The 15,423-nt window shown below is 27.4% G+C and overlaps 2 protein-coding genes across 7 annotated transcripts; one reads left to right on the forward strand and one right to left on the reverse strand.

The window, feature by feature from the left end:
- Positions 1-2,585, reverse strand: LOC112536934. Of its 2 annotated transcripts, XR_007216889.1 has the most exons (3): positions 2,235-2,585; positions 1,202-2,165; positions 1-1,125 (listed from the first exon to the last, which is right to left on the reverse strand). XR_007216889.1 is itself a non-coding variant. In XM_048377614.1 (2 exons), the coding sequence occupies exon 2, from the start codon at positions 445-447 to the stop codon at positions 58-60; it is 390 nt and encodes a 129-aa protein (XP_048233571.1). In that variant the 5' UTR covers positions 448-1,125; positions 2,235-2,557; the 3' UTR covers positions 1-57. The 2 variants fall into 2 exon arrangements, 1 of the variants encoding a protein (XP_048233571.1); XM_048377614.1 differs by lacking the exon at positions 1,202-2,165 and having other exon boundaries at positions 2,235-2,557.
- Positions 2,586-3,521: 936 nt separating this feature from the next.
- Positions 3,522-7,743, forward strand: LOC8287896 (transport and Golgi organization 2 homolog). Of its 5 annotated transcripts, none has more exons than XM_048378560.1 (6): positions 3,522-3,644; positions 5,028-5,137; positions 5,235-5,421; positions 6,525-6,731; positions 6,929-7,120; positions 7,208-7,743. In XM_048378560.1, exons 2-6 carry the CDS (start codon positions 5,055-5,057, stop codon positions 7,373-7,375), a joined length of 837 nt encoding a protein of 278 aa, XP_048234517.1. In that variant the 5' UTR covers positions 3,522-3,644; positions 5,028-5,054; the 3' UTR covers positions 7,376-7,743. The 5 variants fall into 5 exon arrangements, with proteins under 5 accessions (XP_048234517.1, XP_048234518.1, XP_048234519.1 ...); XM_048378561.1 differs by having other exon boundaries at positions 3,550-3,652; XM_048378562.1 differs by lacking the exon at positions 3,522-3,644 and adding an exon at positions 3,746-3,763.
- The last annotated feature ends 7,680 nt before the right edge of the window (positions 7,744-15,423 follow it).

Raw genomic sequence — 15,423 nt, forward strand, 5'->3', positions numbered from 1 at the left:
TAGAAAGAAAAATTTCATTAAATAAAATAAAAAGAGTGCGGTAGAATAGAAGAACTACTACCCTGTTTGAGCAGTAGTAGTATTGATAGCAAGATTAGCTAAATAATCATCTACTGAAAGTATAGTTTCAGGATCAACAGGAGCAAGACCCAAAGGATCAGAAACATGAGCATTGGTAGAGGAAGGATTAGCATCACTCACAAATTCACCATGTGTGAGCCTCTCTTCAGCATTATCATCATTAGGGTAATATTCATTGATGCACAAGAAGTCACAATTCAGATATTTACAAGCGAGCTCGCAATTAAGCTTCACTTGATATCCCACAAGAGACTTCACTATCTTCATAGCATCATCAATTCGCCCTTGCTTCTCTTGCCCCGGATTAGCCCGCTCAGCCACTTCAAGGGAAAAGATTCTAAGATCCTTTTCATCCAAAGGCAGCATGATGTCGAGTCAGCATCTGTTTTTGCTCATAAGCATTGAGGATGTTAAGCTTGTCTATTTTAGCCTTCAGATCTTGCTCCACCTTTTTGTACAAGGCGAGCTCATGATCCTAGGCCTTTAACTTATCCTGTTATCTCCTTTTCAGTTCCATGAATCGATAGCCTGCCAGAACCAATGCTGCATAATTAAATTCTGTTAAAGGGAACTAAGTACGACAATATAAAAAGTTTGTATACCTCAAGCTTAATGGCATACGAGCCTCCCAGTAGATTGCCATCAAGTATATTTTGAAGCCTCTCTTGGTCTAGAGGAAGGTTGCAGTTGTAGACCACCTCAAATGCCTGCCTTTGGTGTATGAACAGAGGCCTCCTCCCTAAAAACCTTCAAAATGCTATTTCTGCAAATAGTTAAGCTCATCTATAGACTTGCTAGTAGACGTAGAAGGTTTGCTCTTCTTAGCAAGATGCTCGAAAGAGACAGTTGGGTCTTTTCCGGGTCATTTCTGCCTAATCTCCTACTCGAATTGAGATGAAGGGGGAGGATGAGCTATGTTGGAGGCATCACGGGCCTTGGAGTGGCCCATCTCAGCAGCATTTTTGGCGAAATTGCCAGAATGAGATCTCTTTCTTTGCTACTTCTTCTTTTGTTGCTTCATCAGCTTTCTCATGTTCACCATCTCTACAAAGTAGAAAGAGAAAGCAGATCAATACAAAGTACGGAAAACACAAATTTCCAGCAGAATTAACATCAATACCATTAGGCCTTCGAGAACATGAAGATTTCCAAGAAGTCCTCCCACCAGCCATGGGTTTCTTTTTTTGATTCTATCTTTTATAGGATTTGCTGAAGTTATGAACACTTAGAAGGTCCCTAATGTCTAGAGGTTCTAACTCTAGAATGTGAATCCTAATCTTTTCCTTCTCTTCAGAGAAGGGAGCATTTACTGGCACATTTGGTGAGGAAACCCAAGTGTTAGGTACCTCTCCCCACCCAGACTCACAGGTAATGATAAAGAATTTATCCTTCTAGTTATTTACGGACTTTAGAGAATTTGTGAAGATCCGTTGCCCACTTTGAAAACCTAAACTGATCGAGATCAGGTTTTATCATTATTGAATAAAGCTCCCTAACTACCCTGGTAGTTAGATTGATCTTATCTGTCTCAGCTATCATTCGCAAGCCGTTAAAAATCCTATACGAGTTCGGATGCAAGTGGCATATCATAATTTTATAGTCGAACAGTATAGAGGAGATCAAAGGATCCAGAGGAAATTGCAAATCAGCATCCAAGTCCTTTAAATGCACCAATATCCCCCCTTTGCTTAGAGGTTGGTTAGCCTTTGTAACGGGCTCAGGCATTCTAATGGAGAAGTCTATCAGGATACCATAAGTCTCAATAATTCCCTTTAGATAAATCGATTGAAGGCGGCTCAGAAAATAAAAAACAGCCCTAATCTGGCGAACTTTCTTTTTAGCCTGACCATCCTCATCATCAAAACCTTACGCTTCTGAATTCTCTTGGGGCGAGCCCTCAAGGGTTGTGTAGTTTCTATTATTGCCAAGGCCTTTGCCTCCTCTACCTCCACCACCTCTACCTCTAAATGCTCAGACGAGTCATTCAACGTCTCCTCGTTGTCACTAAAGGTGATATGGTCGGATGGCAGGAGAGGAACTTTTGAGCTATCTTTAGAGGTTTTAGAACCCATCCCCATAATTTTCTACACCAGAAAAATCAAATAAGTAACAACAAAATGAAATCGGTACAATAGAAGGAAAGAATAACTTACTGTTTTGATAAGCAAATAAATGAAGAGCCATGTCGCTGTTGTATCGAAATCCAAAGTATCATTGATACAAGATTCTGTCAATGAAGCTATGGATAAATGCAGACAACAACATGCAATTGAAGAGTGTTGAAAGGCAGAGAAAGATAAGCAGAAATTGCAGAGAAAAATATACAAAAGACAGAGAAGGAAGTAAGCAAAAAAATCCAATATACAAAGTAGAATTTACAAAAACCCAAAAATGCGCAAATATGAAAACAAGGATATATATAAAACATGAAGAGCACTTAAGGCAAGACACACTGGTCGTCTGATATGTGAAAAGGTACTGGCAGTTAAGTTTTTTATTAATATTTATATATTAAATAAGTCTATTAAATGAATATATGTTTTATTATTAAATTTATATATTTAAATAGATTTTTAGCGGATAATATAGTTAAATATTTACAATCATAAGATATAATTATATTTGGATGGTCCTTGCTAATTTGTGAGTAGACATATAAAAGATTAGATTATTAAACAACATTTAAGACAAATTTAGATAACAATATTTTAAATGTATTTTAAACACTTTATATTGGATAAATATTTTATTTATTGTTAATAAAATTAATAAAATTTAGATTTATGGATACTTTACATTTTAAAAATTTAGCCGAAACTTAAAAAATTTAACTTTAAAAGAATAAACTAACTAGTTTTTTTATCGATTACCGTTATTTTTATTTTAATTATCAAACTAAATTGATAAATATAATTTAATAAATTTTTAATATTTAATAGTAATTTATAAAATTTTAAAAAATAACAGCGAATTAACCATTTTAAAATTTTTTAATACAGAAATATAAAAATTATTTTAACAATTATTTGTTAGTTAAATTTAACTTTATATAAATTAGTATATTAATATAATTGCTATTATAATTTTTTAAAATATAAATGTATTATTTAATTAAAAATTAAATTATTATTAAATATATAATATTAAATATAATTTAAAATATTATTTTTAAAATTAGAACTATTATCTAATTATAAAAATATAAAAATATAGTTAATATAGTATTTTTCTAAATAAAATTAATATTATTATTTAATTAAAATATCATTTATTAATATTAAAATATAATTAATATATTATTTCTAACATTAATATTTAATTAAAAATATAATTTATAAATAAATTAATTGATGTATATAAATTTAAATTTTAAATATTAAAAATATAAATATTTAAATAAAAATAAAAATTTGTATATTAAAAATTAAGCATACATTTTACAGATTTTAAATTTTAGAAATCAATATATTTATAAAGATTCTTCCTGTAAGTTAGAAGTAAAAGAAATACAGGTACTGTATCAGCTAATCCGACGTCGCTTTTTCTCTCGTCTTCCAGTTTAGGTAAGCAGGTTCGATTTCTGTTTCTCTTTATTATTTTTGTTCTCATTACTATTTTACTTTCTGGTTCTTTAATTCTGTGTTTCCTTGTCAATTTGCAGTACTGGGCTTTGTTGAGCTTGGTTTGTGATTTAATTAATATTCTTTGAAGTTAATTTCGATGATCTTATCAGTTGAGATTGACTGGATATTGGAATTTAACACTTTGTTTGTTGTTTATGAATTCGTGATTGTATTTGCTTTTGATTAAGAAATGAGGGAATTGGGACTGTGAATTGGATCATAAAGTCGTTTCTTTGTTTATGTTTTAATCGTTGTTCTTATATAATTAAAAGTTGGAATCTGAGAGCTGTTCTTATGTCAAATGGTAATTTGGAGTGTTTCTTAACGGATTAGCTAGGGCTACTTGTTAGCTTAACTGGGAATAGTCGTTTTTAAGGGTCCACAATTAAGACTCCTATTTGCACCCATAAATCATTCATTTCTAGCCATTCACTGCCACCTGCCTGCTACTGTAAACATGTAAAGGAAAACCCATTAATATTATATAATATAAACTTTGAACTTCTGGATTTTATCTTTCAGGAGCTAAAAATCTGCAGCTCTTCTTTGATCAATGTAATGGAGAAGTTGGTTTCGGATAGTAGTTTGAAAGTCACCCCTATGAAACATATCAAAGAAAAGAAAACGGTGGTATATGTATACTTTGCTTGTGTAAATGAAAGAACTAAGGCTGTGAATTTACCTTTTCTCCCCTTCTTCTTTTGAGGGTTTCTTGCTGATGTTCTAGCAGTGGCGGAGCTCAGATAATATTTTTGGGAGGGCTGAATTACACTTAAAAACGTGTAAAATTTTGGAGGGGCTAATCAATTCGATAAATTTTTATAATGCTTCAAATGCACACTATTTATTAGGCAATTCTTGGGAATTTTGGAGAAGCCATGGCCATCCCATGTATCTAAGGAGCTCTGTGTTCTACAGACTAAAGAATCGAAACTTAAAGTCAGGTTATAAGAGTTGGGAATCTTGTGATACTGTCTAGCATTTTATATCTGAAACTACTTTTGAAGTTTTATCTCCTCTATTTTTTATGCTACACCTGAAATAGATAATTGCTTATTTAATTGAAGTCTGGTGAATGTGTTGGTTCTGTACGAGTTTCAGGCTCAGCTTAATTACGTCTACGCATAGTTGTTCAATCTTATATGGACCTCAATAAAACTGGTGTTGCTTGCTTTCTGATGTAGCATTTGTGTTTGGTGGTGTAAAAGAAATTTCAGATGTCTTGATATATTCTCTATGCTCCAAACATCTTACTGCTTATTGAACCTATTATATTTGTTTCTCAAGTATCATCTGATAGTTGATTGAACTGTTATTGTATAGGATCCTTGTGTAACATTAACAAACCCTATGTGCATAGCAGTGTTTCTTTGGCAAGCTCATCCTCTTTACCCGTTCCTCTTGTTACTTAATAGAGATGAATACCACAGCCGGTAAGTGAATTAAGAGTTATTCGTTTTCTATTTCTCATCATGAGGTTGAGAAGTTGATGAGTTACTGTGGTTTCGTTTTTGTTTTTGAGTTTTGAAGGCCAACGAAGCCGTTGTCTTGGTGGGGAAGTGGAGATCAGATTTTGGGTGGGAGAGATGAGCAGGCAGGTGGGACATGGTTGGCTTGCACTAAAGATGGCAAGATTGCTTTTCTGACTAATGTTAGGGAAATTATATCAACTCCTACAGACAGTAGCAGAGGAGATCTTCCTGTTAATTTCTTGCAGGTAAAGATTTTCTAGTGGGCATCCGCTTGAATTATTCTAATTCTTTGTATGGCATTTTTGGAATTCATTTAAATTTTGTTATCAGTTAATTGGTGTAGTTTTCTGCAATTCTGATTACTTGTTCTTGATTTTCTACTGGTATGCATATTTTGTTTGTAATTTTGAAAATTTTAATAGCTCGATTGAGAAGTTTGTATGTTTGAGATTGTGACAAATTGAACGGAGTGGTTTTCAGAATATTTTATTTGGCTGGATTTGTCAAATCAAGAATTGAGACTGAAATAGAATAATGTTAAACTTCCTTAGTATATATCTTTTAGTGGAGTACACATGTTATTTATGGAACTTTTTGGTTCTAAGAATGTGTGTATAGTTCTAATATAGTGTTTAGTTGAAATTCATAAAATTTATGGAATTCTTTTGCGGATCTAAAATTTATATGCTTTAAATGGAGCGAAAGTTAGTTTAGTATTCTACATAATTAAAATTGTATGGAATTGATTATAGCTAAACTAAATTCTAACAAAACATGTAAAATTCTAAATGAATTCCATAATCCAAAGTATCTCTTTCAACTTTTTCATTTTTATTTTACTCTCTCTCATGTATTAATAAGAGTTGCTAATGCATTGAATTGTGCCTTCTTCTTCTATAGAAGTTGTTTTTTGATCCATTATTATGATTCTTTAAGACAAGTAGCAATTTAACTAAATTATTCCTGGAGCTATTGAGCAAAAGTAGCCAGCGCTCGTCATCAACTTTTGTTCTACTTATTCACTTGCCGTGTGTAGATCTAGAGAAAACATACATTATTGAAAGACTCCAGCACACAAGCATTTTCAACACGCCTGATATCTTTTCCATGTTATCTAGTTCCTCAATTTAGTGCTGAAACATAATTCCTTTAGTTTGATAAAAATTATAAGCTTGTCTTTTTATGCCTTAATGACTTCAAACTATGTTTTTAATTGTTATCTTTAAATGTCCAACATGATCTGCAAATTATGAAATTTGGTTGCCTTGTTAGTTGACTTTGACAGTTTTAGCAGTAGACCTCCTTTTCTTTTGGAACCCTTGATGGTGACAGACTTCTATTATTACAGAGCAACAAGAATCCCAAAGATTTCGCGGAGGACCTTGCGAAGAAGGCAGACAAGTATAATGGATTTAATCTGATATTAGCTGATATCTGCTCCAAATCCATGGTTTACATAACCAATAGACCAAAAGCAGCAAATACATCCATCATAGATGTACCACCTGGAATGCATGTATTATCAAATGCAAGCCTGGACTCTCCTTGGCCTAAGGTAAGAGGTGAGCATCATGCTACTTAATATTCTGTTTCTTTAGGCTTGCCAAATAAATTAGCCATATGGCTATATCTGTCTGATCTTCATTGTCTGGTTTCCATCTAGTTGTTTGAGCATCTGAATTTTTGTTAAAATTGGGAAACTGGATATCAATATTTGTGTGCTTAGAGTGATGTATTTCTTTTTCCTTGCAGGCTCAGCGATTGCGCCAAAATCTCAAAGATGTAATAGATAACTATGGTGAAACTGAGCTTCCTGTAATAGAGATGGTTGAAATACTAATGACGAACACTGTTAAAGACGAAGAAAGCATGTTGCCAAAAATCTATCCTTCTGAGTTTGAATATCAGTTGAGTTCCATATTCGTGGATACAGACACTCCATTGGTAAATCCTTTTCCTCATTGAACATTCCCCTCCATCCTATACCCATATCCAGCAGAAAGGTTTTCAATGATTTCTTTCGAGTTGTAGGGACGATATGGAACTAGAAGCACTTCTATGTTGTCAGTTAAATCAAGTGGAGAGATCAACTTCTACGAAAGGTATCTCGAGAAGGAAACATGGCACGAGCACAAAGACAGTTTCTGGATAGAGAAGATGGAGAAAACGGACGAAATTAACTCAGCCTCATCCTTTTGAGAAAAGCAAGTGACCTTTTCATCCAAAAGTCATTGTTCATATGAAAATTTTGGAAGCTGTTACTCTTTGGAAACAATTTATACTTAGAACAGCATCTATAATAGCACTTCTCGTGAGAAGTTCTTGCCTAGACCAAGTCTTCATGGACAAGTATATGCATGGGGTGGGCATAAGTGGGGTCTATTATATGTGAATGTGGTTCATGATGGATTTGGTGGGTCCATGTGGTATAGCGTAGGAGGTTTATGTGGTGAGGGTTTGAAGGTATTCTTCATATAAGAAATCTTATGGCCCATTGGGTTTTTTTCAAAATTTTTTATTTATACGGTAGCTTTTATTTATTTATTTATACAGTATAATTTTTGTTATATCGTTATTTTGTTTTAGTCTTTTATTTATACTGTTTTTTCTGTTAATTTAAACTCCTTTGTTTTCTACGTGTTTCTCTTTTTCTTCTTTTTTTCTTTTTAGTATATCTTAAAATCTTACCTTATTTATCTTTTCTTGAATTTGAAATTTGATTTTTCTCAATTTCTTTCTTAAATTGAAAAAAGAAAATGTGAGTGAGGATTCTGGTTTAAGGCAATTGAAAAGAAGGAAAGTTGTGACTGAAGAGATTGTTCCTGATTCAAATAAATCTCAATCTAAAAGACATGACAAAATCTCCATTAAGAAACCTGTTTTTTGTCAAAATCTCTATTGAAAAACCTGTTTTTTGTCCTTTAGAGGTATGTGTTTTTATTTTTTATTTTTTGAATAAATATGAATGAGAAAATTTTGTATACTTTTTTCTTTTGTTTATTCTTTTAATTTTTTGTTAATGTTTAGTCTATTTAAAATATACTTAAAAGATATTGCTAAAATATTTCAAATATAATTTTTTTTATGATTTTTGTATATCAATATATCTAAAGCACACTCTTGATAAATCTGCTTTTTCGTTTATAAATTTAGCTTGTTAGTAAATAATATTTATTACTTTATATGTGTTTTATAGTTTATTAATTTTACAGTTGGATTTTATAGTTTTTTATAAACTTGACTTTTTTTTTGAAAAAAATACAATTTAGATATTAGAAAGATATGATAAATCTGTATATTGTTAAAGTAATTGAAATTTATTTTGTTTTTTATTTTTGTAGATCAAGATATTTTAATAATAGTATTTTAGACACTAAGAAGACATTATTCACTAATATATGTTAAAATAATTGAAGTATATTTTTCCTTTAGTTTTTGTAAAACAAAATACTGAAAGAATACTGTTGATTTTTGTTTATTCTAGTTTTGTTCTTTTGTACAGAGGATGCTAGTAATATTTTATGATATATTTTTTTTTCATTGATGTTGTAGTTGGATTTTTTAATTTTATATGAATTTTGATTTTTATTATGAAAAAAATACCATTTAGATACTAAGAAAATATATCGATATATTGTTAAAGTCATGTAGTTTATTTAGTTTTTTTTTTCTCTAGAGTAATATATTAAGATAATTAAATATATTATTTAGATATTAAAAAGATACTATATGCTAGAATACTATTGAAATGATTGAATTATATTTTTGCTTTTATTTTTCTAAAACATGGTACTTAAACTAAATTGTTTGTTTTGTTTATTTTATCTTTGTTAATTTCTATAGAGTATATTAATAATATTTTAATAATATACTATTTTTCATTGATGTCGTAGTTATATTTTATAATTCTTTTATAAAATTTGATATTGGCTATAAAAAATACTATTTAAATATTAAAATGATATGATTCATAGATATAGTGAAAGTATTGAAGTTTATTTTGTTTTAATTTCTCTAAAGCAAGATACTGAAAAGATATCAGATGCTAGGATACTATTAAAATGATTGATGTATTTTGATTTTGTTATTCTAAAACATGTTACTTAAAGTATACTATTGATTTTGTTTATTTTAGTTTTTGTTTTTTTTTTATAATATATTAATCATACATTTTTCTTTGTTTTTTTTGTTTATTTATGTAAAATATACTAATAAGATACTAACAATATATTTTTTATTAATTTTTTTGTAGAGATGGGATTTCAAAATTAAACTACAAAAGTGCGAGTTGTATTTTAGAATGATGTCATCCGACATATTAGAAAAACTTTTTCAGAAACTCAGATTTATTTAAAACAAGAACACTTGTTTTGAATATTTTTTTAGATTTGAGACCTTTAAAGTTCCAACCTTAACTTATTCATTTTCTACAATTGGGGGAGGTTTCTATCAACGGAGTTAGGTTGAGATTTTTCCTTTTAAAATTTCCTGTTGTGAGTGGTTTGAAAATTCTTCAAATAGGTTGTTAATAAATGTTTGAAAGAAGTTAAACAAATAAATAGACAATGTGTTGATGAGTTCTTTTAGCAACAGATGAGAGAATAGTGATGCTGATGTAGTAAAATTTATTATTTTGTAATTTATTGAAATATTTTTGTTAGACATACCTAAGATCAATGTTGTTGAAATGCATCATATTAATATTATTGGTAGTGATGATTTGAACAATTACCTTTGGGGAATAAAATAAATTTTTTTCATTTTTTGGTTGATTCTTTTAGCAGAAAGAATATTTGTAATGAAGAAGAAATGTGATGGCTTCTACTAGAGGATACATGATTTTTTAATATTTTTCCAAGTCTAGTTTTATGAGTTGTAAATATACTTCTGGAAGTCTTGTTGTTAATGGTAGCATTCAACTGCCACATATATATTGAAATGAGAGGCGTTTACATTTCCAACTAACTACCTTCAAAAAATCTTTTTTTTTCTCATCTCTTAATAATGATAATTTTTTTTTTTATTTTAGTAAGATTTTATTCTTCTGCTATTTTTTATTTTTTTACTTATTATTTTTTATTTGTTTTATAGTTACATTTAAAATATATTGTTGTTTCAAATGAGAAAAAAGAGAAATTAAACTTAGAAAGTCTTTTTAAAAATAATAAAGAGAAATGTGATGGTGCGACTGATGAGTTTAATGACTATGATTCTCTTTAGATTCATAGACCTTCCAGTTCAATTTACTCTTGCCTGCTGATGTATTTAAACAGCTGTAGATCCTGTGATAACAAAAGCATCTATGTTTTCAACTTACAACTACCTTCAATAAACTCTTTTTTTTTTTTTTTTACATCTTCTGAGACGGTAAATTTTTTTATTTTTGTACATTTTATTATTCTACTGTTTTTTATTTTTCACTTATTGTTTTTTGTTTGTCTTATAATTGTTGTTTCGAATGAGAAAAAATATAAATTAAACTTATAGAGTCCTTTCAAGAAAAGAAATGAGAAGTGTGATGATGCTATTAATAAGTTTAATGATTATAGTTCTCCTTCAATTCATGAATCTTTCAGTTCAATTTATTTTTTCATGACTAATGTCTTTAAAAATCCTGTAATATATTTTAGAAAAATAAAGTAAAAAATATACTTCAATCATTTTAATGGTATCCTAGCATATGATATCTTTTCACTATCTAAATATTATAATTTAATTATCATGCTCTACAGAAATCAAAACAAAACAAACTTCATTACTTTAACAATATATTGATAAATCATATTTTTTTAGTATCTAAATAGTATTTATTTTTATAGCCAACATCAAATTCATAAAAACAACAACAACATCAATAAAAAATAGCATACAATTAAAATATTATTAATATACCTATGCAAAAGAACAAACTAAAATAAATAAAACAAACAGTTTAATTTAAGTATCATGTTTTAGAAAAATAAAAATATAAATAATTCAATTGTTTTAATAGTATTCTAGTATGTAGTATCTTTTCAGTATCTAAATAATATATTTTAATTATCCTACTCTAGAAAAAGAACTAAGTAAACTTCATTATTTTAACAATATACTAAGATATCATATCTAAATAGTATCTAATTCACAGCAAACATCAAAATTCATACAAGACTAAAGAATCTAACTACAACATCAATGAAAAAACAGGCCTTTCATAAAATATTACTAGTATCCTCAATACAAAAGAATAAAATTAAAATAAATAAAAATCAAAAGTATCCTTTTAAGTATCATATTTTACAAAAACCAAAGCAAGAATATACTTCAATCATTTTAATATATACTAGTGAATAATATCTTTTTAATATTTAAATGTTATTTTTCAAATATCTTAATCTACAAAAATAAAAGACAAAATAAATTTCAATTACTTTAACAATGTACAAATTTATTATATCTTTTTAGTATCTAAATTGTATTTTTTTTTTCAAATAAAATCAAATTCATAAAAAACTAAAAAATCCAACTACAAAATCAATAAACTACAAAACACACATAATGTGATAATATTTTATCAACTAGTAAATTAAATTTATAAATGAAAATGCAAGTATATCAACAGTGTGCATTAAATATACCGATATAGAAAAATTATAAAGAAAATATATTTGAAATATTTTAGCAATATCTTTCAAGTACATTTTAAATAGACAAAAAGTAACAAAATATAAAGAAAAAAGTATATAAAATCTTCTCATATCTATTTAAAATTTAAAAGAATAATAAAAATATACTTTCAAAGGACAAGAAATAGGTTATTCAATGAAGATTTTGTCATATTTTTTAGATTGATATTTCTTCGAATTAGGAACAACTTCTTCAGCCTCAACTTTCCTCCTCGATCACCTCAATGCAGAATTCTCACTCATATTTTCTATTTTCTTTAACAATTTTGAACAATCTCCAGCTGCATGCAATTTCTTACTCGATTTCTTCTTCATTTCTTCAGCAATATTATTCTTATTTTTTTTATTTAAACTCACTTACTTCACTAACTTTCTTATTAGCTATTTCATTTTCAAAAAATGAAGGTTGAAATTAATTTTCTTAAAATCTGATTATTATATTTCATAATGAACACGGAATTTACAAAGCTATTGTCTATTAAAATTCCATCATTACTCGTAATTTTAAGCAAAAAACTGAGAAAAATCTAGTTTCAAACTTAAAAAATGATAAACAAGGTAAAATTTTAACTTAAAAAGATAAATATACTAATAAGTAAAGAAGAAAGAGAAAAACAAGTGGAAATAAAGGAATTTAAGTCAACAAAAAAAAGTATAAATGAAAGATAAAAACAAAATAATGGTATAAAAAATTCTATCATATAAATAGAAAAATTTCAGCAAAAAACAGTCCACTATTAAATTTCTTCAAAAATAAAACTGAAAATTTTGGAGCCCATAATAAGGCCTAAAATTTAATGTCTGCGATGGAGAAAATTAACGCAGGAGCATCTTTAAAGTAAGCATTTTAATTTATAGATATTTGAGATTTCTTTTATATTTTCGAGTTAAATAATTTCTTTTTTAAAATTTAGAATTTTTTATAAAAGTAAAAACAGTAGGTATTGAGCATTCAAAAAGAATATTGTTTTTTTTTTCAACCAGCTTCATAGAAGGGTAATTGTATATTTATATATTCTTCATTATAATTGAGTGTTTTATAATATTTATAAAATTTATTTATAAATTTAAAATTTCGTGCTTTAAGTGCAATAAAATATTTATGAAATAGTTGTAGCTAAATTAAATTTTAATAAAATAAATAAAATTTCTAAATAAATTGCACATTAATAAATTAAAATATTTTATAACATCAAAATATCTTTTTTGACTTTATTATTTCTATTTTACTTTTTCTTTTATATCTCGAATGAAATAATTTTTTTAGTGAATCTCAATTAAATACAACATGTAAGCGTGAGGAATTCTTGTTAACTAGTTCAATTGTAATACCCGAGATTTTTCTTTTAATAATGATAATATTAGTAATATTTAATAAATGAGTTTTTAATTAAATTTATTTTACTTTATTTTTATTTGATTTAATTGGAATGAGTTAAATATGACTTTAATGCTAGACAACATAAGGGAGTTATTTTGTATATCTCTTTTATTTGATTTTAAGAAATTAGTTAAAGTAAATTTTTTAAAAAATGGATTATATTTTCGGTCATTTAATTTTTTTCCAATATGAATATATAAATTAAATTTTATATTGAAAGTTATGAAAGAATTAGTAAAAGATATTTTATAAATGAATTATTGGGGAAATGGCATTTTAATTAGCTAATGGTGCTAATTTTAATAAGAAAATATTTAGCAAATTGATTAATTAAATTAATTGTGTTAGGATTAAATTGAGAATTTATTTTGGAATAAGGATTAAAAATATAATTTTATTTATATGAGGTTTTAATAAAAAATTGCATGTTTGGTATTTTTGTAATTAAATATGTCGGCAAGGGCTTTTTGATAATTTTACATTTAAAAGTAAGGGTAAATAAGTAATTCTCTATTTTCAATAATTGTAATTTGGCCCAAATTAAATAGTTAGGGGCTTAATTGAAAAGCTAAAGTCTAAAGGTTAATTGGAAATTTTACAAGACGAAATTGTTAGTAATTAAAGAAGTTTAGGGACTAAATGGTAAACAAGAAACGTTCAGGGAATAAAAGTCGATATATAGAAGAAAGAAAAGAAAAGGAGAAGGAGATCGGGAAAGAGGAGGAGAGAAAGGGAGGCGCGTTGTCCATTTGGTGGTAGGCCGTCGAGGCATGCAAAGCTCGGCCAAGGCACAAGAGGAAGTGTGGCAGCGGCCGATGATGGAAATCGCGAGGAGGAAAGCTGCAGCGGCTTTCGGACGCCATACCGGGCGTTTCTAACAACTTTGGCAGCCAAGTCGGGTGGCGATCGACTCCCCTCGGCCTGAGCTTTATTGTGGCGGCGGTGGTGTCGCAAGTGGTGGCCGAAGTTGAAAGTTCGCGATAGAGAGAGAAAATGGGTAGCAGCCGGAGTTTTTAGACTTTTCCAGGAAATTCCAGCGAGCTATGGCCGGCGAGTTTTCAGACTTTTACAATACATTGATTTTCAATTGAAGCATGAAGAGAATAAAAAGTTAATGTCATTTAATAAAAGCTTAAATGGCTTCAATATCTTCTTATCAAAATAAAGCTTCTCATTTTTTTTCTTTAAAACCGTTTGTAGATAGAAATTATAAAATTATTTAATATTTAGAATTTTTTTACAATTAATAAATAAAAATTAATAACTAAAAATAAAAAAAGGTATAAATAAATATAAATTTTATATTAAAATGAGTAAATATAAAATTCTTTAATGAATTTAAATTAGTAAATAAAAGAGTAAGAATATTTATCAAATTCGTTAATGAACTTAAATTAATAGATAAAAGAATAAAAGAAAAAAGAAATATATCAAATAGATAACCAAGTTTAAATCAAGATTTTGTAATACACCAAGAAATACGATATAAAAATAAAATAATTATAGAAAAAATATATACAAATTAAAATTTTAAAATTTGTTATCATTATAATTATAGATTAAAGGATAAAAGAATTACTTTTTTATTAATTAATATTTATTAAAAAAATGATAAATGTCATTCTTTAGTAGTCCTAAATGGCAAGTTGTAGTTAAACCATTCTATTTATTTCAGATTTATTATTTACTAGTTGTTATTCATATATTATATGACCATTATTATTATATAATTAAAAATTAAAATTATAAATAAAATTCAATAAAAATTTTAATATTCAATATTTATTCATCATATTTTAAAAATAACAGTAAATTAGATGTTTTAAGATTTTCTTAACTTTTCAATATTTAAAAAAAATAGTGTACTAATATAATAACTATTCTAAAATTATTTATTAATTGATTTTCATATTTTATAAATAAATACTATCAATATAATTAGATATTATTATATAATTAAAAATTAATTTACTAGTAAATATAATACATAAAACATTAATTTCTAGAATTGGAATCATTATCTAATTAGAAAACTGAATTATTAGTTAATATAATAATAAAATATAATTAATTAATATGCTATCTTTTAGAATAATCATTATCTAATTAGAAAACTAATTATTTTTAATTAGAAATCTAATTTTTTAGAATTAGAATCAATGTTTAATTAAGAAAATAACTTATTAATCAATAAATTAATA

This window comes from Ricinus communis, chromosome 8 (assembly GCF_019578655.1).
Source record: "Ricinus communis isolate WT05 ecotype wild-type chromosome 8, ASM1957865v1, whole genome shotgun sequence".
Classification (NCBI taxonomy): Eukaryota; Viridiplantae; Streptophyta; class Magnoliopsida; order Malpighiales; family Euphorbiaceae; genus Ricinus; species Ricinus communis.